The 21,955-nt window shown below is 45.6% G+C and overlaps 5 protein-coding genes across 20 annotated transcripts in view; 3 read left to right on the top strand and 2 right to left on the bottom strand.

The window, feature by feature from the left end:
• Positions 1-2,638: 2,638 nt before the first annotated feature.
• hscb (HscB mitochondrial iron-sulfur cluster cochaperone) lies at positions 2,639-6,934 on the bottom strand. Of its 4 annotated transcripts, none has more exons than XM_078087526.1 (6): positions 6,328-6,934; positions 6,128-6,224; positions 4,487-4,576; positions 4,201-4,345; positions 3,204-3,281; positions 2,639-3,037 (listed from the first exon to the last, which is right to left on the bottom strand). In XM_078087526.1, exons 1-6 carry the CDS (start codon positions 6,690-6,692, stop codon positions 2,943-2,945), a joined length of 870 nt encoding a protein of 289 aa, XP_077943652.1. In that variant the 5' UTR covers positions 6,693-6,934; the 3' UTR covers positions 2,639-2,942. The 4 variants fall into 4 exon arrangements, with proteins under 4 accessions (XP_077943652.1, XP_040050723.2, XP_077943651.1 ...); XM_040194789.2 differs by having other exon boundaries at positions 3,204-3,251; XM_078087525.1 differs by having other exon boundaries at positions 6,065-6,224; positions 6,328-6,891.
• A 1-nt stretch (position 6,935) lies between these two features.
• On the top strand, positions 6,936-15,028 carry lrrc8ab (leucine rich repeat containing 8 VRAC subunit Ab). Of its 5 annotated transcripts, XR_005713887.2 has the most exons (5): positions 6,936-7,074; positions 7,653-7,818; positions 9,228-11,346; positions 11,454-11,811; positions 12,451-15,028. XR_005713887.2 is itself a non-coding variant. In XM_040194785.2 (4 exons), the coding sequence occupies exons 3-4, from the start codon at positions 9,235-9,237 to the stop codon at positions 11,727-11,729; spliced, it is 2,388 nt and encodes a 795-aa protein (XP_040050719.1). In that variant the 5' UTR covers positions 6,936-7,074; positions 7,653-7,818; positions 9,228-9,234; the 3' UTR covers positions 11,730-15,028. The 5 variants fall into 5 exon arrangements, 3 of the variants coding, with proteins under 3 accessions (XP_040050719.1, XP_040050721.1, XP_077943650.1); XM_040194785.2 differs by having other exon boundaries at positions 11,454-15,028; XR_013452103.1 differs by lacking the exons at positions 6,936-7,074; positions 7,653-7,818 and adding an exon at positions 8,399-9,088.
• A 426-nt stretch (positions 15,029-15,454) lies between these two features.
• Positions 15,455-17,718, top strand: ppil3 (peptidylprolyl isomerase (cyclophilin)-like 3). The gene is made up of 6 exons (XM_040194791.2): positions 15,455-15,584; positions 15,857-15,931; positions 16,399-16,492; positions 16,588-16,655; positions 16,778-16,896; positions 17,075-17,718. Exons 1-6 carry the CDS (start codon positions 15,582-15,584, stop codon positions 17,199-17,201), a joined length of 486 nt encoding a protein of 161 aa, XP_040050725.1. The 5' UTR covers positions 15,455-15,581; the 3' UTR covers positions 17,202-17,718.
• A 119-nt stretch (positions 17,719-17,837) lies between these two features.
• LOC120830264 (3-oxoacyl-[acyl-carrier-protein] reductase FabG) lies at positions 17,838-20,168 on the top strand. Its single transcript, XM_040194790.2, has 8 exons — positions 17,838-18,047; positions 18,146-18,316; positions 18,709-18,887; positions 19,015-19,108; positions 19,220-19,289; positions 19,377-19,413; positions 19,497-19,560; positions 19,701-20,168. Exons 1-8 carry the CDS (start codon positions 18,024-18,026, stop codon positions 19,857-19,859), a joined length of 798 nt encoding a protein of 265 aa, XP_040050724.1. The 5' UTR covers positions 17,838-18,023; the 3' UTR covers positions 19,860-20,168.
• Positions 20,157-21,955, bottom strand: part of col27a1b (collagen, type XXVII, alpha 1b) — a 44,944-nt gene continuing 43,145 nt past the window's right edge. For all 9 annotated transcript variants that reach the window (XR_013452099.1, XR_013452100.1, XR_013452101.1 and 6 more), the window contains 2 exons: positions 21,566-21,784; positions 20,157-21,468 (listed from right to left, as the gene is read on the bottom strand). Coding sequence is in view for 5 of the 9 variants with exons in the window: in XM_078087514.1 (XP_077943640.1) it covers positions 21,322-21,468; positions 21,566-21,784 (366 nt within the window). In the remaining 4 variants the exon portion in view is untranslated. The remainder of the gene's footprint in view (positions 21,469-21,565; positions 21,785-21,955) is intronic.

The following is a 21,955-nucleotide window of genomic DNA, read 5'->3' as shown; positions in this document are numbered from 1 at the left end:
CCCGAGAAGAAAGGCTCCCGTTGTCGAAGTGTGTTCGGCCCTGACTTATAATTACATTCAATTAGGATAAAACAAAGCTAATCCGGAGTGCGTGAGACACTGCGTCCCTGCTTCTAATGAACCGATCCCCGTTACCGCTTGAGATAAGATGTTCACATCAAGTAGAACGAGGGAGAAACAGTCATATTTTACGCTGCCGCCTTCTATTTTCAGCTTGTTCAGTGAATTCCGCCACTTTAGCAGACGTTTTAGACGTGCCGGTCGTGTGTTGTCGTCCCCCAACAACAGCAGCCAGCGTAACATTGCTCTGAATCACACCTCTCCGTCGGCACGAATCAGCGTCAAAAAGGCAGGCGACCTTCAGCGGAAAACCCCGAATGTGCCACAGAAGATTCAGAGAGCACATCTTTTTGTGGTCTTAACGGGTTTCAAAGCAGGCTAGTGGTTCTGGGCGAACAACACGAAAAGGTGCGGATTTAGGGCGGGGGGAGAAAGCCCGGTAGTGGGAGATTATAATGGAAATCACTGCTGAGACACACAGCCTGCGAGGAAGAGGCCTGGGAGTCATCGTTTGCTGCTTCAGGCTTTAGTCAATCACACCTTCCATTGGCCACCGTTTGCGTCGCTGAAGGTTTTTCCATGTGGCTCAATGGTGTTTGCGCTCCATAAGTCAAACGGCCTATAATGAGGGATTTTCCCATTAAAATTCCGTCGGGGGAAACCGTAATCGTGTTTCAGTGGCCCGCCAACATCAAGGTCTCAATGTGATTAGGAGAACATTATGATTTTTAAGGAACTAATCTTATTATGACATGCACCACACGGAGATGATTAATACCGCAATTGGGACGCGCGCGTTGTCGGAGGCTTATTTGGACGCCACAATCCACGCAGGTAAAGTTGTTCTCCGGTGACTTTTCTCAGTTGCAGCCGTTTTTCACCGGCGCGACACATCCATGAAATGAGACTCAATTTGGAAAACAAAGGTCTGCGACTTCATGGAAAGCGAAAAGTACATATTATTAGTATTAATGCATGCAGACAGCCTCCTCATTACCTCCACTGTGATAAAGGAACCGTTTTACATTTTTGGGAAAGACGACAATTTGCTCTGTTGCCGAAGGATTATATATATAAAAAAGCTCTCATGTGTGTCCTTAAATTCTGAGCTACAAAGAGTTAGCGTAGCTTTGCATTATAACTGGAAACAAGGTGACAGAGCCGGCTTGGGTCTGTCCGAAGGTGATAAAAGACACTTGCCGACGGAATACAGGATTAATCACAGAGCTGCGGTTGGTGGAAGAATGGCGACCTTGTAAAACGAAACCTCTTTGATTTTGTAAATAGAATAATAGAATCACACGTTCTTCCACTAACAGCGGTGTTGTGATTTATCTTAAAAACGTCCTGACATCTACATGTCAATGAGATGCAAACTGAAGATACTGGTGAGCTAATCTTTATGCTAAGCCAAGAGGACCTCAGTTTCATATTTACTGTACATTTTTTTCCATCTAATTTCCCAAAATGACATGAACTGGGTCACGCAGGCCTTTGGAGAACGTTTGAATGAACCCAGTGCACCGTGACCACCGCACGGTGATCACATGTGCTCAGTTCATTTACCATCCAATTCAATTTCACAGCCCAGCTGTGCTACGTTACCCCCACCCCCACCCTACCCCCCCTCTCCGCCTTTTTGTCGCTTTCAACCTCCATTTGAAAGAGTTCTGGGAGACAGCAGCGGCCTCAGTGTTGGTCGATCAAATTTTCTCATTAATTCAAAAGGTGGCGCGGATGCATTGCGATTACGACATAAATAATAAACACGCCCGTTCGTCTCCCCGCGGTGGACACTGTTTAATTCAATGTCCATCCATGTGTATTACGGGAACTGTCTCTCCAGGGTCAACGAAAAAGCAACAGCCTCGGACAAATGACACTATTGTTCCAGACTTAATAAACAACCAGTCAGGTTGTGTTACAGTGCAATGTTCCAGGGGGGGGGTGAAACCACTGATACATACAGAATGGTTCATGTTGTCACGCCGGCGTGTTTCAAATGACATTTTTCATATGATACCTGATCTGACGGTTCCCTTTCTGCCATCAGATTAAGTGACGTCCCCGCTATTTTCATCGCGATTGCGCCGGTATCCGTTTCTCGGATCAGAATATGTCCATGTGACTTGAGCTCCAATTTGAAAAAGCAATTACCGATTATGCATCTACGGTGTTGAAAAAAGAAAGAAAGAAATAAAACAACCGAAATGAGGGAGGAGGTGGATTCATTTACATTGTGACGCACCTGCAAGCGTTGGGCGTGCAGGGTACATCCATTTTTGAGCGAGAACTTTACAGGGATCAAAGATCTTTGGCTCGTCAAGTCATCGTCATTCAGTGGGGCCTTTTCATGATCAGAGCACTGACGCGAAGCCACCGTGAATAATGGAACAGGTTGTCGGCACCAATAGAGGACTTCCTTCTGGTTCCAGGCTGTACAACATGGCCTCTGTGTGGCGACTGCCAAGGTGTTATGTCTCCACCTACAGGCACTCGGAGGAACTGTTTGTGCTGGACTGATAGGCAGGATAATCATATTAACCCTCTGAGCAGCACATTTAATCAGCGCCAATTATAGATCTCAGTCATATTTAATGATACATTAGGTACAAGTGGATATGATTAGGCTCGAGGAAATTCCAAAATATCAAAAGGAGATAAGCTACGTATCCAATTACACCCTTGTATCTGTGCCGTTTTTATAAAAAAAAAAAAAAATAAGGAAGATTAAGTACAAATCATGATGGATTACAATTAGTTGTATTATTCAACTTGAACAATGGCTTTACATAATCCAAAAACAAATGTGCAATAATTTGTGTGCCAAACAGTTTTTTTTAAATATTAAATAAAGACACAAAATAAAAGGTGGGGGGGGATCACATGAATTCAGAAAGTTTTTCCTTCACTTTCTCTTCGATGTTTGCAAAGTACTTCATTTGGGCAAGCAGGGCTTTGGCGGCTTGGAGCTCTCCTGGTGGTAGATGAAGAATAATTGAGTAAAAGAAACACAAGGTGGCTCAATCACTGACTCACTCTGTGACTTAAAGGAGAACTTTGGCAGAGTTTTACAAAACAAACAAGAAGAATGAGTGGGACCGACTAGAAAAAGGTCCCGATGCAGCGCCTGACTGCAATACCTTCAAGAAGGGCAGCGTCTATCGCCTCCGTCAAGACTGCCAGTTTCCCTGCAAGTGAGGAGGAGAAGAGTTCCAGTTCTTTTGGCACACTGACACATAAAAAGCACAGGGATTAGCTGCTCGATTTGAAGTTACACAAAACACATTAGAAAAATGGAGCGTGTGGATACAAGGAACTATTCTAGCTTCCATAATGGGACACAAATCGTGTAGAGAGACATGAATCGTGTCATGTATGCGTGCATCATTCATTGGACATTTTCCCCCTTGTTGTGCATTGCAACAGTAGCCAATCATATCCCATTTTTTATACTATGGCCCCATTCTTTTTATAAATGATCCATTCAGTGATAATATCATTCCAATTGGTAGTTTGCATTTTGAGCGGCGTTGGGCTGGATTCATATTGCCTGCAGGCTGCACAATTTACTGTTTTTAAAATCACCGCTACGTCAAATTATTTGATTAAACTAAATATCTGTAATCGGGGATTTTCTTTAGTTAGTTGAAAGACAGTATCAGTACAAATGGGCAATTAAACATTTGACTATTTATCAATGGTGCCTTTTGTGTACAATATGGAAATAATTTCCTTTCATTTTTATTAATTCAATTTGCCATTTGTTCTATTTTAGTAATGAACTGACTGACAGAAGCAAAGGGAAAGAACTTAGTAAACCTTAATATCTGTTTATTTTTCACAAGTAACATAATGCATATGCCGCAGCATGCATTGCAACACATGAGATCTGTCGGTTACACTGTAAACAACCAGTTCTTCTAGGAGGGCTGGCTCGTGGTATCAAGCCACACTTGCTGTTACCATGGTGACAACAGAGGTCACCAAATGAACCAGAACGGAAATCTTAAGGATTACACCTCCATCCCACAGGATAAAGGATTCCGTGTCTCTCTCACCTTCGTGATGATCGACGCTCGGCTCAAATGGATCCACCAGACTTTGCCTCAATAAATTGATCCGGCATTTGTTATTTACCCTTTGTGTGCCGGCCGATCTCTTCGGCGTCCTCTGGCGTCAGTGCTCCGTCGAGAGCTTCATTGATCTCCATCAACTCCGCCAGGAAACGCGGGTCCGCCCCGGGGTCGGTGCCCTCTTCGGTACGAATCCCCTCCAGCTCCAGCTGAAACGCAGGACGGGGGTCCGTCAGAAACTTCGAAGCGCTCGTTTACTACTTTGGACCGGCAGCCGGTGGAAGAAGCCGTCAAGACACGCCGCGTGCCGGCGTTCATGTAAATCAACTGTCAAGAGATTTCACACTCACCATATAAAGACCACGACTCAAAGGCTTAAGCAGAGTCTGGTATGCTTTGTTCACGAGAGCCGAGTGGCTTTCTGAATACTCCTGTTCCGTCTGCGAAAGAGAGAGACGTTATGGTCGCTTCCGACAGCGCGCGCTCCATAGTCACGCGTCGGGAAACCCAACGTGCTGCCGCGCTCGCGTATTCACAGACCTGAGTACAGTTCTCAGGACTGTCAGCTCGTGTGAAAATCACCCGTCTCAAGGTCGTGTGGATCTGTTCCTGCAACAACAAGCGGCGCGGGAGGCGGCTGCCTTGTGGCCTCGTATAAGTAATGAGTTTTCTTTACACGATGAGGAGCTCGGGGGAGGGAGGGGGGGTTGTCTAATTACGGATAAATGGCCAGAGGTGCTGATGAATAAAACGGAGCGTGAACAATGTCGGACAGGTTGTTTGTGAAGAAAGCGTTTTACATTAGCTTCCCTCTCTCGCTCAATGTGAGTCAAGCTTTCATACCGTATAACGACAACATTCTGCGTGCTGCACGAAATAAATTACCTGCGATGCAACACTCCTCCTCCTCTTCCTCCCTTGGGTGACTAAATAATGCTTAGTCATCCAAACTAACTGTCAATTTCTTTTTTAATGATGCACGAGGGGGTAAAGAGTCAGCGGTTTTACTACTTTATAAATAAACTATATCTTATTTCTTTCCGTGAAAGATATTTATAGCTGCACTAATCAGTGGTTACATCCTCTGTGTCTTTAAACTGCCCTTCCTATAGTTTCTAACACGTGGCCTTCAGCTGCCAACTGCTGGCTCAGCAAAAGCCACGGAGGCAAAAAAATATGTTCTAAATTTTGAATTTAGCATTTTTACTCAAGAATATCATTTGGTGATTAATTAATAACAAAATGAAGTTCTGAATTCTGCAACAAATATATCTGTCATTTTTCTCCTCTGACCAATGGGTGGGAAACCATTGCCCCCACAGCAGGGATAATGAAGTACATCCATCCATCGTCAAACCGCTAATCCTGCAGACAGGGTCGCGGGGGGGGCTGGAGTCTATCCCAGCCAACTTCGGGCATTAGACAGGGCACAGGATAATGAAGTATATGTAGAATATAAAAGGCATAGGCATTGGACCACATTAGACAATCAAATTACTTAAATGTTCTCTTGTAACGCCTTTTAGATTCTTAAAACAATGTGTTTTAATGTATACCGTAAACCAGATTTTTCTAATGCAACCTTTGTGTCCACCAATCGTGTATAAGAAGGCAAAGGACTTTCTATCTTGGATTATATTATTTTACTTATTCTCTTTCATAGAACTTCATATTTATTTGGCCAAGACCTTTTCCCAGTGGACATCTTCACATAGCAGGAAAGGCAAAGTTTAAACCAGGTACCAACCTGGTACTTATTTATATTGATCTCAATGCTTTCATCTCATTTGCGATTCCTTGAACTTGCACGACCCGTTGCAAATTATAGGCTAAGCTGCTTCATGGCCTAACTGTCAGCGTCTCATAAGGACATCACCAAATGTCACGTGGTCAAATAAGGTGTCCAACTCCCCTGTCACGGGTCACACCTGGACTAACAGATGTAACTGGACTGATGTGCATTCTGGTTCCCGCCCACATCTCCTGCCTACCACAGACTTCTGGCTGAAGTTGTCTGGATGTAGAGCCCGCTGGAGCTGCAGGTATCTTCTCTGCAGCTTCTGTGTGTCCACCGAGAACGTGAAGTCGCTGAAAAAAACAGGCAAACACAACGCGGGGGTGACGTCATGTCGCGGCTCACAGTTACACACCGATGGCAGCGGGGAAATCATAAATACAGAGTGATACTTACCAATCCATCGTTTTAAAGTAGGACGCATCTTCTTCCGGGGGCTGGATGACGTTGCATGACGTACAGAAGAAGGCGGGATTTGCATCGAGCGGCTGTTCGCACTTCCAGCAGCGCACTTGGACTTGACCTGTGCAGAAGCTCCTGTGGGAACTGGCCGGAGTCGTGGAGTCGATGAGCTTCCTTTCCCTCCCCCGCGCTTCGAGCTTCAGGCAGCTGTGCCGTGTGTCCTTCACGGGGATGCTGCTCATGCAACGCGTCCGACATGTAACAGTCGTATAAGCGGTCTGTCGCCTCGTCGCGAGGCGGCCGTGGTGCAGTAAAGCCCCCGATGAGCACAAAGTGCGCAACGTCTTCAACGACAACATTTCTTAAAAAATATATATATATATATACATATATATATATATAAAATACACCACTCGCGGTGCTGTAATGGTGTCAGCGAACACTCAAAGCTCAGCGAGTCCTTCCTGTCAAAACATGTTAATTTCTCCTCCAGAAACGGGAGGAAGTGCGTTCTGTGTCTGCGTATCCGTGTTCTCGCGCCACACTGCCACCCGTCGTCATGGCGGCGCAGCGGGGGAACGTCTCTGAGTGCGGGGAGGGGAGGGGAGGGGGGGGAGGAGGCTAGCAACAGCGGCGAGCAACAACAGCTAGCACGCGCAGCCGCAAGAAACAGCCAACGCAATAACTTAACGGATAATCAAATAATGTAGCGTTGGATTTGATCGCGCCACGGCAAACGTAGTAAGTTCAACGTTGCGAGGTCTTTAATACACGCTATAAACGTATCGCTGACACGTGCACTACAACGTTTGAGAGGATGTAAACTTAAAAAGAATCAATTGTCAGTACGTTGCCAGGTTAGCTCGTGGGCTAACCTCAGCCTAGCTTAGTTTGCTAACGTGTTATTTCAGAAAAAAAGTGATATCTCTTGTTGGCTCGTTGTCAGCCACCAAGTGGCTTCCTTTAAAATACCATTTGAGGTCACTTAATGGCATTAATATGAATAAAACACTCCGCCTTAACTTTCCGCTGAGAAGTGCTTGCTCAGCTAACGGAGCTAGCCGGCTGACAAAGACATTCCATGCTAACGCAACCAGCTGGGACTGGTCCGCGGAGCCTCCATCCAAACTAGCCGGCTACTTTCCCAACGTTTCGTGAATCTGACGACACGATCAAGTCTGGCTCGATGTATTAAATCACCTTGTGTGAGGAGCAGTAGCCCGTAAAGCCACAGCCCTTTTATTGCCAAATAGTGTTGTTGGGACATAACTTTTTAAATTAAAATATACGCATGCGAGCTTTAACGCTTTTTGTTGCAGAAGATGTCCCTCCCAAGCGTGTCGGCGATCAGCTGGGACCTCATTAACTAACCCTATTGCGACGACCAAGGCGATGGTCGATGAGGAGTTTTGGTCACACGCAGAGTGGCTTGTCCACCAGGGTCTTCACCGAGCGCTGGAACCCAGATAACACCTGCAAACCCTGGTAAGTATTTCATTGACTGAATGTGCCGTGTTGTGCTGCCACATCATCTGCCCTCACCGGGCTGCATCCCATTGAACAGTTGCACAAGTTCCTCTGATCTGGGGCCAGTGTAAATATGCCTATTTGGTTCAAAAGATCAGACTGGGCGTCTTCAGTCCTTGTCTCTACAGTTTCCTGTCAAAAGGACGAGCTCCAGTGAATGCCAAGTCCTGACTCATGTTGCGTGTTTGTAGGTGGTGGGGGGGTTTTGGGGGCGGAGGTGCAAAAGGTGACGGTAGTGTATTCCAGAGAGAGACACTGGTCGGAGACAGCAGTTTCTACAAGGTAAACAGGATCTGGTCCTGAAGGCCGAGGGAGGTGCTTCTCAAGGCTCCCACAGACAATACGCTGGGTATTATTAACGGAAACGGCTAAGAATAGAGAGCAGGGGAGCGAGGTGGCTCCTCTGGCGGTCATGTTGTTTGGGTTAAACGAGCCAGAACGAAACATCATCGTTAGAAGAGTGGCTTCTCGAGCTCACATGGGTGTGTCACACACACACACTGGCTGAGTGTTGATTTCCAGTGCTTTATCTGTGCAGCAGCAGAGGAGTAGTCCTGGATCGCTCTCCGCTGCTTATGTAGGCTTGTTTTGCTCAACGTTTTCGGATTCGTAAGTAGAGCTATTTTCAAATGTGTTTTGTGCGGTTTTAAGTGGTACTCGGTAGCCGTTTGCCATGTGTAGATGTGAGCCTGAAGACTTTCTCCTAATTAGTATCGGGCAACAAATCCTTTGTTACATTTTGTATTTTTTCAAACATAAACTCTAATTTGTTAACGTATGAAATGATCAAACGGAAATATAATTATAAACATCCGTCGATGACACTGACTCAGCATCGGCACCAGTAACAACGCATCAGACAATAAAAGGGATTTATTAATTCTGAAAGGGATTGAATGGACGTGCTTTCTTTCTCATCCATTTGGGCCCTTAACATTTGAAATGCTGGGTCCAGTTGGAACCCTTTCTCAAAACAAGATTAATCACGCCTGTGTAACAACAGTTGAATCAATAACACGATAGATCACACAGAAAAGTCAATCAGGCGGTTCTTTGTCACAGGAAGCGTGCATCTATTGTATTACTCTTATCTGCAATTCTACTAAAATCTACTAAAATCTTCTTGTTTTTGACCTTTTTTTGTGAGCAGTGTACTAGTGATATTTGGGGCTGGGTATTCGGTTGTGGATTATGTGAAGGCTGTTCAGGGATCAGAGGCAAAGGCGAAGTGAGTTATTTGTGTTTTTCTAATTGGGGAAAAAAAAGCAATATTTGTCTTTAAGCTTTAACAAGTTCCATATAACTTAGGACATCACTGTGCTCCATTACGAACACGACGTTGTGTGATTTCTTTCCCCCCCTCACAGATAAACCATGATCCCCATCACTGAGCTGCGGTACTTTGTGGACACGCAGCCGGCGTACCGAATCCTGAAACCATGGTGGGACGTGTTCACCGACTACATCTCCATCGTTATGCTCATGATCTCCGTGTTCGGCGGCACGCTGCAGGTCACCCAGGACAAGATGATCTGCCTGCCGTGCAAATGGGTGGTCAACAACACCTGCAGGAAGAACGTCAATTCCACCCTCATAAATCCGTTGTACATGCAGCCCAAGGGGATCCAGTATGATCTGGACCGCCACCAGTACAACTATGTGGACGCTGTGTGCTATGAGAATAGGTTGCACTGGTTCGCCAAGTATTTCCCGTACCTAGTGTTACTTCACACCCTCATTTTCCTCGCTTGCAGCAACTTTTGGTTCAAGTTCCCGCGGACTAGTTCCAAACTAGAGCACTTTGTGTCCATCCTGCTGAAATGCTTCGACTCCCCGTGGACGACGCGGGCGCTGTCGGAGACGGTGGTCGAAGAGAGCGACCCGAAGCCGATGAAAATGAACGGCTCGATGGACCACAAGGCGTCCGTCGTCAGCGAGGACGTCGAGGCGAGCGTCCCCATGCTGCAGAGGACAAAGACGCGCTTCGAGCAGGGCATCGTGGATCGGACGGAAACGGGCGTCCTGGACAAGAAAGAGGGGGAGCAGGCGAAGGCCCTGTTTGAAAAGGTCAAAAAGTTCCGGATACACGTCGAAGAAGGGGACATCGTGTACAGGCTGTACATACGTCAGACTATTATCAAAGTCATCAAATTCATCTTTATCATCTGCTACACAGGGTATTACGTGCATGATATTAAATTCAGTGTTGACTGCTCGGTGGATATAGAGAGCCTGACGGGTTACAGCGTGTACCGCTGCGCTCACCCGCTCGCCACCCTTTTTAAGATCCTGGCCTGCTTCTACATCAGCTTGGTGGTGGTGTACGGTTTGATCTGCATGTACACGCTGTGCTGGATGCTGCGGCGCTCGCTGAAGAAGTACTCGTTCGAGTCGATCCGGGAGGAGAGCAGCTACAGCGACATCCCCGACGTGAAGAACGACTTTGCGTTCATGATGCACATGATCGACCAGTACGACCCGCTGTACTCCAAGCGCTTCGCCGTGTTCCTCTCGGAGGTGAGCGAGAACAAGCTGCGGCAGCTCAACCTCAACAACGAGTGGACGCTGGACAAGCTCCGGCAGAGGATTACCAAGAACTCTCAGGAGAAGCTGGAGCTGCACCTTTTCATGCTGAGCGGCATTCCCGACACCGTGTTCGACCTGATGGAGCTGGAGGTTCTGAAGCTGGAGCTCATCCCCGACATCACCATCCCGCCGATCATCGCCCAGCTGGTCAACCTGCGGGAGATGTGGCTTTACCACACGCCGGCCAAAATCGAAGCTCCCGCGCTGGCTTTCCTGCGCGAGAACCTGAAGTCTCTGCACATCAAGTTCACGGACATCAAAGAGATTCCCTTGTGGATCTACAGTCTGAAGAACCTGAGCGAGCTCCATCTGACGGGCAACCTCAGCGCCGAGAACAACCGCTACATCGTCATCGACGGGCTCCGGGAGCTCAAGAGGCTCAAAGTTCTTCGCCTGAAGAGCAACCTCACCAAGCTACCTCAGGTGGTGACCGACGTGGGCATGCACCTCCAGAAGCTCTCCGTCAATAACGAGGGCACCAAGCTGATGGTGCTCAACAGCCTGAAGAAGATGGTGAACCTGACCGAGCTGGAGCTCGTTCGCTGTGATCTCGAGCGCATACCGCACTCGATCTTCAGCCTGCACAACCTGCAGGAGATCGATCTGAAGGACAACAACCTGAAGACCATCGAGGAGATCATCAGCTTCCAGCACCTTCATCGGCTGGTCTGCCTTAAGCTCTGGTACAACCAGATCGCCTACATCCCCATCCAGATCGGCACGCTGACCAACCTGGAAAAGCTGTACCTGAACCGAAACAAGATCGAGAAGATCCCCGGCCAGTTGTTCTACTGCCGCAAGTTGCGCTTCCTGGATTTGAGCCATAACAACCTGACCCACATCCCCACAGACATCGGCTGCCTCCAGAACCTGCAGTACCTGGCAGTCACAGCCAACAGGGTGAGTACTCGGGTTTGTTCGCACCAAACAAATGTCCAGGTTTCAACTTCTAAGGCCGCTCTGCTTCTCTCCTGCCATGTGACCCCCCCCCACCCCTCCCTCTACAGATTGAGGCTCTGCCCAATGAGCTGTTCCAGTGCAAGAAGCTTCGCACTTTGAACTTGGGCAACAATTGCCTGCAGTCGCTGCCGTCGCGCTTCGGGGAGCTGACCGGGCTGACGCAGCTGGAGCTGAGAGGGAACCGCCTGGAGTGTCTGCCGGTGGAGCTGGGCGAGTGCCGGCAGCTGAAGAGGACCGGCCTGGTGGTGGAGGAGGACCTCTTCAACACCCTGCCCTCGGAGGTCAAGGAGCAGTTCTGGAAAACGGACAAAGAGCAGGCGTGAAGTGGTCTAGTGGGAACAGATACTGAATCAACCCGGGGGGGGCTCCACTCTCCCCACCGGGGCACGCTGAAGTGTACCGCCGGTAAGGTTTTGGGTATCGAGAGCCGACGCCGGTTCGGGCGGGACCAAATTGCAGAAAGCTCCTGGCCGTTGTCTTAGTTCTTCACTCTGTAGTCGATTGTTCTTTGTTTTGCAAACAGCTCCTCGGGCCTTTACAGTGACACCAGTGATGCTCAGTGAAGGCCATTGCATAACACGCAGCCCACTTCATCATAAACAATGACAGATTTAGCAGTCCCATAAGTTTTAGGTCATAGCTGTAGTCCATGTAACTAGTGTACATTCTGGTGGCCATTGTTCTTCAGGCCCTCGAATACCCTTCAATCTGACTGAAATGGAACTAAATGGGGTCGTCGTGGCTACAGAGGTAGAGAGGGTGTGCTGGGAACCGCAAAGTTGGTGGTTCGAAGTGTCCCTGAGCAAGCCACCTGACCCTAATTGCTCCCCGGGCAAAAATGTAAAAAAAGCCATGGCATAAAAATGTAATGTAAGTCGCTTTGGATAAAAGCGTCAGCTAAATGACCTGTAATAATAATAATAAAATCTACACATGTGTCGGGGACGACATACAGCACGTGGTGTTGGACTAGAGGTCCGAGGGGCTGATCTGTTGCACCGGGTGCTGGGAGAGAAGCATTCAATCTACTTCTTCTTATTCCAGAATACGACGGCCACCCAGCGGAGTCGGTGGAGCAGATACCCAAAGCTTACCGCCGGTATCCTGTTGAGCGGAAACGCAGTGAAAACTGTGTCATTGGCCGTTCCTTACTCACGTTGTACAGAATAAATGCAACAGGGGGGAAAGGTATTGGATGAGATGCATTCGATTGGGAGTTCACAAATGATAACGCAGCGTTGACATTGAAAATGTTTGTTTGTCTGAAACAAACGCTTACCGGAAACACTACGTCTGTTTATTATCCACTTTTCTTCGTAGTCTTTCTGTATTAAATCATGTGGAACTGCGTTATTCAAAACATGTGTGAGATCACAGCCATCTTTTAATCGCATACTACTTAAATAATTGTGTTGGAGTCCTTGAGATGAGGTCAATATGGAATTTAATCATCATCTAATTAATATGAAAAAGATTTTTACGAGGGGAAAAAACGATGCAGTAAGGAAACTAGTTACATTGAGCTTAATTTACAAATTGTGACTCCTTCAAAATAAATCCTCATTGACAAGTGAGATTAGGCTTTTTTGAAAAGAGACATGGCCGTCGGATCAGTTGCCTTAACTTGTTTTCACACCCGCGTTAAGTATTGATTTCTGTTTCTTTTGTGGTCAAATCTGCCAAATCGGCCAAATTGCGTGCAGATAATTGTCTTTAAGCTGCACTGGACGCCCAAACGATAATAAGAGCAACGGGACAGTTTCCCATGTTACACACTGAGGGCCGATAAAAGATACTGATGAAGAAAAAAATACATTTCGTATGTGAGTATCACAAAATCAAAATTACATGTCATATATTATGATTATGGTTGACTAAATTGGACTTCCAACCTCATAGTGAAAAATGTCCTGAGTTCATCCACAAACAGAGAATATGTCTTCTCAGAACTCTTGCCGCAGCGTCGTATGTTATTGAATTATCTTATTCATAATTGTGGGAGATATTTTCATCGTTCCTTTATTTCCTGTCGTCAACGGGCCTCCATACGTTTCCAGGTTTGGCCCTCTAATGGTCATTTACTCTAATTCCTCTGTTTTTTTCCATTTTGTAGAGAGATGTGCTGTTAAGTTTTGCCTGAGAGTGTTTTTTGCCACAGTAAGCGCCACGCTAAAAATACACAGTACATAATATCATGGCGCAGCTCAGACGCAGCACAACACTTAACGGTGTGTTTACCCAGAGAACAAAGTCATCAGTTAATGTTTTAATAGACAACTGCACACAGACTTCCAGTAGCAATAGACTGGCACGGCTGAAAAGGGTAGTTTAAGCTATGGACATTTATTTTGGTAACATGTTAAACTATGCTAGATTGTGCAATATTGCCTTTACTTCAACTCTGTAAAGGTTATTTTTTATGTAGTTCTCAAAAGTACACGGGCATTATTTTTGTTTGTTTCTTTTTACTAAGTCGATGGTGAGAGTTTGGAGTCAACGCTTTTGCACCTGTCCCACAAGTTACATTTAGCTAAATGCAAATAATATAGTTTCTTGAATACATCAAGTGTAAATTATTCGGCACGGGGAGGTTGGACCGAATGACCACCGACCAAGAGATTAAATTAGACCTCAGGTATTCGATAAATATTTAATAAGTTATTTTTATTTCCGATCTACACCTAGAAAGACAAATTATTTCCCTTTAAGTCACAATTGGAGCATTTTAAATGACCTCCAGAACTCCTCAGCAATACGATTGAGACAATCACCTGTTCTAAATAAGACTGACAGCAGAGACCTTTGAGTGTTGTAGTCGCTCAGCACGGTAAAAATGCAGCGCCTCGAAGTAAAATAGTATTACAGATTTGATATTGAGCTTGTCGTTCATCTTTTTGTTCTGTTTTTCCTTTTTTTTATTTTTTATTCTGACTTTTTCATTTTGACAACACTTGGTATTATTACTATATAGCTAAATTACTCAGGAAACCAGCTAGTACTCACTCCTTGTTTGAGTTGATTGCCTGTTTTATCTTTTTACTACACGTTATTTTTTATTAATTTAAATAATTGTTTTATACAGTTACAGTTTTATATGCATTTCTATACGTTATTTTCTAGTTTGGTGTATTTAATATTGACTGCTGGTGTAAAACGAAAGGCGTTTTGTGTTTTTAAAGAAGCCACTCGGTCTAACATTGATTCTGCCTTTTCCTCACTGACCATGTGCAAACTGAGCTGAATTGTTTCGGGATTATTGTGTCTTTGTCGGGATTCGCACAGATGAGAGGGTGTGTGTGTGCGTGTATGTGTGTGTTTATCTGTGTGTCCGTTGGCATGATGAGACTCTCTCATGCTGTGATCTCCATTTTCGTCCTTTCCCGTTGAATCATTTTTGGGTACAAAATGCTTATTACAATGTTTCCCCAACTCGCATCCAATTGTAAATGATGTTAACAAAAATCGGCTTAATGCATTGTTGGTTTGCCAAATTTGTCATTAATAAGGAAATCATCAGTTTGTCAGTGTTAAAATGAATTATGTGACCGTATGTTTTAATGTGTTCCATCTTTTCCTGCACACCATCCACTAAAGGCAAAATAAACTTGATTGAGTTGAGTAATTATTTGACTTAGTTTTGGGTGTTGGATAGATAATGTGTCAATGTTTGGGATTATCCACCAAAGCACAACTGGTATGACGCTTCCAGGTGACCCTTCTCGACTACATCGTGTACAGAGTTGTGTCTTTAACAAGGTCCCTGAATCAAAATGTAATACAAACCTCATCCCAGCTTTCTCATTGTATGTTGGATGTAACCCGTAAAAAATCTGGTAGGCATAATAGTTAAACAGAGATGGCATAGAAAAACTGTAAAGCATTCACAGAATGGGAAAATTGGGATTCTATTGAGGCCCCATATTTTTTATCTTTGGCCCATATATCTTAACAGCACATGTTGGTCCAATTCTCTTATTTGACGCCTTGAGATGGTCTACTAATAAATAAAAGGAAAATTATTTAGTAACTGTGGACCTCTGTGGAGTCATGGTGGTTTACAGTAAGTTATGGTTTTTAGAACATTCTAAATTCATCCCGGAACCATTGGTCGGCGGCCCTTGTGCGTACACGGACATGTTTTTCCGATACACTGGTTCAAAGACGCAACGTTTGAAATGGTAAATTTGGTTGTGGACAATTACAGCGCGTATCTAGTGAAATAAAAAAAGCAGAAGCAGTTAAGAAGCTTTACACTGTTACGGTGTTTTAATGCGCATGTGATTATTAGAAGAAATACGAAGAACTTCCTTTTACTGAGGAGAACGTGATTTTTTTATTTGCAGTCTGGAGCTAACAAGCTAAGCTAACTAGCAAACAGTAACTCAATGAATGCCGATTGCCTCCTGAAAGTTAACGTTTTTGGTTTATGATTCTTTTCTTGGTGTTACAGGCTGTTACCCTTCAAACAGACCTTGGAGAAATTAAGATCGAATTGTTTTGTGAGCGGGCACCGAAAACATGTGAGGTAAGTTAGTTGACGTGAGGTAGAACATTTAGACCTGCTAGAGAAACGTTAAGTTAAGCTACCGAAGCTGTTATATTGTTACCAAATACACCGTCCTTGAATGATGAAGAATTAGGTCGACAAAATCTCACTTCAAGGTTTCTTGAAAAGTTGGCGGCTCTGCAATTAATAGTTTACTTGCATATATTTTGAAATCTGACTGCCTTAGTAGCAATTAACTAAAGAAAAATAAATGCATGCAGTTGATTTGAAGGCATATTAGTTTACCTCCACAATGCAATGGAAAGAAATACTTCATTATCGCCATTTCATTCTGTTGTTGCTACTATACTAGTACCCTACTTTAATGAAAGTACTTGTTTAGTTCCAGCAGAAACTGCTATAGACACCATTTAGGATAACTATTTAATGTGTAAAGGCCTTAAGGGGGATTTACACATCTTAACTAATGTTTCCTCTTTTTACAGAACTTTCTTGCCTTGTGTGCCAGCGGGTTCTACACCGGCTGTGTCTTCCACCGCAATATTAAGGGGTTCATGGTTCAGACCGGAGATCCTACAGGTACGGCACTGTTGCTGCATCTGCTGTATGTCTACACTAAGATGGCAAAATTCACGCCCTCATGTCTTGTTTGTATTTTTGCTCAAACCAATCAGGCACAGGCAAAGGAGGAACAAGTATATGGGGTCGCAAATATGAAGACGAGTTCAGTGAACATCTAAAAGTGAGTAACTACTAGTTCCAGCTTCTTTGCCGATGTCAGCGAGAGGGTTTACCTATTATTTAATCAGGGTTCACCCCCTATTCAACATTGTAACTTTAGTGTCCTTTTGCTTTCTCTTGCAGCATAATGTGAGAGGAGTGGTCTCGATGGCAAACAACGGCCCCAACACAAATGGATCCCAGTTCTTCTTCACATATGCCAAACAGCCGCATCTGGACATGAAGTACACCGTGTTTGGAAAGTACGCGACCTTTAGCCCGATACATTGGCGTTATGTGAAATGGAAATAATGATAGTTAGAATTTGCTGTAGCTCTTCTTACAGCCGGTTAGGGTGCCTGGAAGTTACTGAGCGTGTAAAATATATTTTATTGAAGCAGCTTCTCTCTCGCTCTCTCTCTTTCTCGCTCGCTCGCACAGAATCATCGACGGCCTGGAAACACTGGATGAACTGGAGAAACTTCCTGTCAATGAGAAGACGTTTCGACCACTGACGGAAACCCGAATAAAGGACGTGACGATTCATGCCAATCCTTTTGCTGGATAGACAGTTTTCTCTTCAAGTGTGTAAATAGGCCGTTAAGACAAACTTGGACCCTACTATTTCCAATAAGCCTGTTGAAAAATATGTCATTGAAAAAATACCATGCTTTAGTTACAATAGATGACCTGTCAGAGGCTAGAAACCAGATCAAAAGCCCCAAGACATCAACTGACTCTAATTATGTTATGCTGAGCAACCCCCCCCAAAAAAAGTACCACCAAAATAAATATGACTCATAAGTTGTTATGCGTTTACAAAAACAAACAAACCTAGTGGTAAATAAGAGAATACTTTCATTGCTGTCCATGGAGTAGTGCTAGACCTTTCCAGATGGTATACTTGTTGTTGTATGACATTCTCTGCATTACAATTTATGGGTCACCCTTTTCTATTTGTCGTTCAGAGTTTAGTCAAAAAGGACAATGGCCGACAACTGCAGACTAATCTTTAATTTTTTTTTCAAGAAAGAAAATGAATGCATTGTCAATGTTTTGTACTAAATAAAATGTTTGTAAAGAATGTGTTTTCATATTTTTAAATGTCACCACTTCAAATTACTAATATTCATAGACTTTTGACCTTTTAGTTTTATTTTTTGACCTACGATTTGTTCGACATTTTTACCATTATATTTTTTTTAAACGATTTTTCAACCTAATAACTTCTCTTTCCACGACATATTTCATGTCCATGCTAAAGTCGTAGGTCCGTAAAACAGGCGGCGCCGTCAAACCAGTGATGACCTACTACGTCATCATTAGTGGCCGAACCGTGTCGAGCAGACCTCAGCAATTTCTTGCAAACTAGTCCAAAAACTCCACACAAATGGCCTCGGACGATGCGTTTAAAGTAAGTCTACGCTGTTTGCGTGTTGCCTTTACCAACTTACTTACGGTCCATCTATTCATCGTAAAGTGACGTAACAACGGTGTGCGCGTGCGTTCCAGGTGTCTTCCCTGAGGGGGAAAGTCGCCCTGATAACGGGGGCCAGCTCGGGCATCGGCGCGGGAGCGAGTCTCCTGTTCGCCAAACTCGGAGCCCTGTTGGCTCTAAACGGCCGCGACGTGGACAACCTGAAGAAGATAGCCAAGCAGTGCACCGACTGCGGAGCAGCCGAGGTAACGTGACGTGACGTGACGTCACACCGGCCGGTACGCTGACGGTAACGCGGTGGGACTTGGACGAAATATCAAGTTGATAGTAGTGTAGTTACCACTTAAGAGTCCCAATGCACTAGTGTGCGCACAAAGGAACATTTAGGATCACCTGAGCTTGTTTTACAGTTCCACACTTTGTCAATGGGACAGTGTGTCCAAACCTTTGACTGATATGAAATAGACGGATCAGTGTTAGTAAAAAGCCTTCCAGACACCTCATTTAAAAAGCAATCACACAGTTTCCGCCTTTAAAAAAATGAATTGTTCATTATTGTGTGAAATAGGAATTTTTGCAAACGACTTCTTCGAGTTGGGGTCACGCAAGCCACCTCGTTTCACGTGTGTCCATGTAGCCGCTGCTCGTGACCGGAGACCTCACCGACGAGGACACGGTGAAGAGGACGGTGGAGCGGACCGTCGCCCACTTCGGCCGGCTGGACGTCCTCATCAACAGCGCCGGGATCCTGGCCATGGGCAGCATAGAGACCACCGACCTGGCCCAGTACGACAAGGTCATGGACGTCAACGTCAGGTGGGCTTTATCACACCACCAACATGATTTGTCCATGTGTATTAAATACAGCAATTGACAGTTGAACTGTTGCACGTCTAAAAATATACATTCACAGTGTGTGTATTTTTTTGATCTAATTTTCTAGAGCCGTTTACCACCTGACTCAGCTTTGTGTGCCCCACCTGATCAAGACCAAAGGCTCCATCGTCAACGTGTCCAGCGTGAACGGGCAGAGATCAGTGGGTATTACGGCCGGCCGCGGAGACACACGCACACGCACACACCCACCTCACGTCTTTGCTGTGGTGCTTTTTGAGGATCACCACACACACACTGTTTCCCCTCCGTAGTTCCCCGGCGTGCTGGCCTATTGCATGTCCAAGTCCGCCATCGATCAGTTCACGCGCTGTACGGCGCTTGGTGAGTGAGGCCTTTTTTCACCCTCTTCATACTGCGTGTTACTTGAAGCACTGTAGCGAATGACAAGTCCATCATTTACATTTGCAGAGCTGGCATCAAAGCAAGTCCGAGTGAACTCTGTCTGGTAAGAGGATGAAGGACGGGCTTGTGTATTTGTTTTTTTTTAGTATCAACTGTATTAGCAATGCTTATTGCATAATATTTCAGCCCGGGTGTGATCATCACCGAGGTCCACAAGAGAGCAGGACTGGACGAGGACCAGTACGCCCAGGTAACGCCTCACGCCAACACTTGGTTGTGTCGCATCGCAGCGCCGGGGAAGCGATGAGTCAAAGAAACCCCCGCGTGCCTTCTCTCTCTCTCTCTCTCTCTCTCTCTCTCTCTCTCTCTCTCTCTCTCCCCCCCTTCCAGTTCCTTGCAAAGTGCAAGCAGACCCACGCCCTCGGCCGCCCGGGGGAGGTGGAGGAAGTGGCCAACAGCATCGCCTTCCTGGCGTCCGACGCCGCCAGCTTCATTACCGGAGTCAACCTCCCCGTCGACGGCGGACGCCACGCCATGTGCCCGAGATAAGAAGATCATGTATGTGAAGATAGAGGCATGAAATTGCTCTTTCAACCTCTTTTTTTTTTTTTTTAGTTCCCGCTAAGACTGATAGCGCAGCTGACAGAGAATAAAGGAAGGGAAGTGCTTCAAGGACACAATTTGTCCTCCGTGTTTACACGGGTAGCTGTCAGGATTTGACAGTTCCACGTGTGAAATGAATATCAGGAAGCTTAAACCACATTTAAACCGCAGGCAGCGTGAATCCGTCTTATTTTCTCGCTTTGCCATCGACTTTTCTTTGATGTAAAGAAAAATTAAAGCTGCTTATCATCAAAAGGTTTCTGAATTTTATTGAATTACTTGTTGAGTCACTACTTCATTCACACAGCATAAAATGTCCACACAGATTAAACGCTGAGCGCTCCGGCACCAACCACTTTATGTGTAGTAATAAAATCCTCTGAGTTGATAGATTGGCAGAACCAGTCGCAATTGTTGCACAGAACAGTAAATAATCCAGAGGGAGATTTCCAAAAATACAGTTGATTGTCAGACAGATTAATAAAAAAAATCCATAATGCTCTAAAATGACCTTTTATGACACCGATGTCTGGTTTAGAACTAGAAAACTAAATAGAATCCCCTGTAGATAACAAAAAGGTGGCATAATTATAGACATTTCCATTTTGACAAATTTGAAAACCTAACGTCTCGTGTCAGACAGAACAAAGAATATTGAAAATGTTGAAAATAATACCATGAAAATATAATTTAATGAATTTGGGCATTTGAGTCTTATAATTTACAATCTTCCCTTTTGGTTTTCCTCATGAAGCACAGAGCCGGCTCGGCGAGTGTCGGCGGTTGTAGCGTGCGGTGTCTCCCTCCCCCTTTGTCTCCCTCCCCCTGTGTCTCCCCTGATTGCTGCGAGATGAGCGGTGCAGGGCGAGGTAGCGTCAGAGAGACTGACCCGGAGTCAGCGTGTCTGAGGCACACTGCAGACCTGAATGAGTGATGTTCTGTTTATAACGTGCGCGCCCAGAGGCTGTGGACAAATAACTATTGCACTTCATATTACAATGTACAGTACATATACATGTATAAATAATACATAAACTTTGAAATAGGAATTTTTGCATTTGCTGATGTAACTGTCCCATTTATGTACAGATCGCTCTTCTGCTAAATCGGGTCACAGCCCGTGAAGAAAATATGATACAACATACGGCGAGACGTTGGTGTTACTTCCTTCCCGAAAGGAAAACGCACAAAACCAGTCTCTGAAAATAAAAATGAAAAAAACGAAGCTTATTATTTTCCAAAGGTTGATTTAGTGCTAGAAGTCTTATCTCTGGGCCTTCTTTCTCCGGTGCCCCCTCCTTGTTTCTGCAGTCCAAGCATATTTCGTGGTCTGTTGCCGTGGAAACCATTTGCCTCCCCTGTCCACCTTCCTCCACGGCCAACCCCCCCCCCACCCCGACGCAGGGGCCTATAAGAAGCACACGGGTCCGACCTCCAGGTGAAAGCGCGCGCCGCGTTCTCTGACCGCGAGGTTGTACACGTCCACGATGGGGAGTAAGTTGGGGTCCTGGGTCTGGAAGACGAAGTGGGTCTGATGCCAGCGGCCATCTTTGATCTGGAAGTGAAAGGTGGGATCAGGTCGTGGGATGCGCTGACGGAGAGAACGACGTTCTCAACGCATTGGAGTTTGAAAAGAAAGCCGCGGCGCTTACCCAGCAGTCGTCCCGCAGGACGAGCGGCTCCAGGAGGTCGCCGGCCTGAATGGTCTCCCCCGTCCAGGCCCTAAAGCTCACGGCCCGGGGTGACGGCTGCAGCGAGGGCCCCGCCGCCCACACGGGCGTGTTGAGGCAGTGCACGGTGATGCGCTGCACGGCCTCGGTGCTCAGCAGGTGGATGAAGTTCATCTGGATGCGGCCGGCGGCCATCTCCAGCTGTGACGCGAGAAGATGTGGTTCTCAAATAACTCGGATTCAGCAAACGGGATCAATTACTCGACTCGGTTCAAATGAAGAAGTACAATCTTTAGACTCCAACTTGAATGTGAATATAATACAAGCATCTAGTGTACAGCTGTAGTAGTCTGTGTTTTTATGGCTGTAAAA

The sequence above is a fragment of the Gasterosteus aculeatus genome, chromosome 13, assembly GCF_964276395.1.
Source record: "Gasterosteus aculeatus chromosome 13, fGasAcu3.hap1.1, whole genome shotgun sequence".
Lineage (NCBI taxonomy): Eukaryota > Metazoa > Chordata > Actinopteri > Perciformes > Gasterosteidae > Gasterosteus > Gasterosteus aculeatus.
Note: the sequence above shows the minus strand (reverse complement) of the source record. Positions and strands in the feature narration are given on the sequence as shown.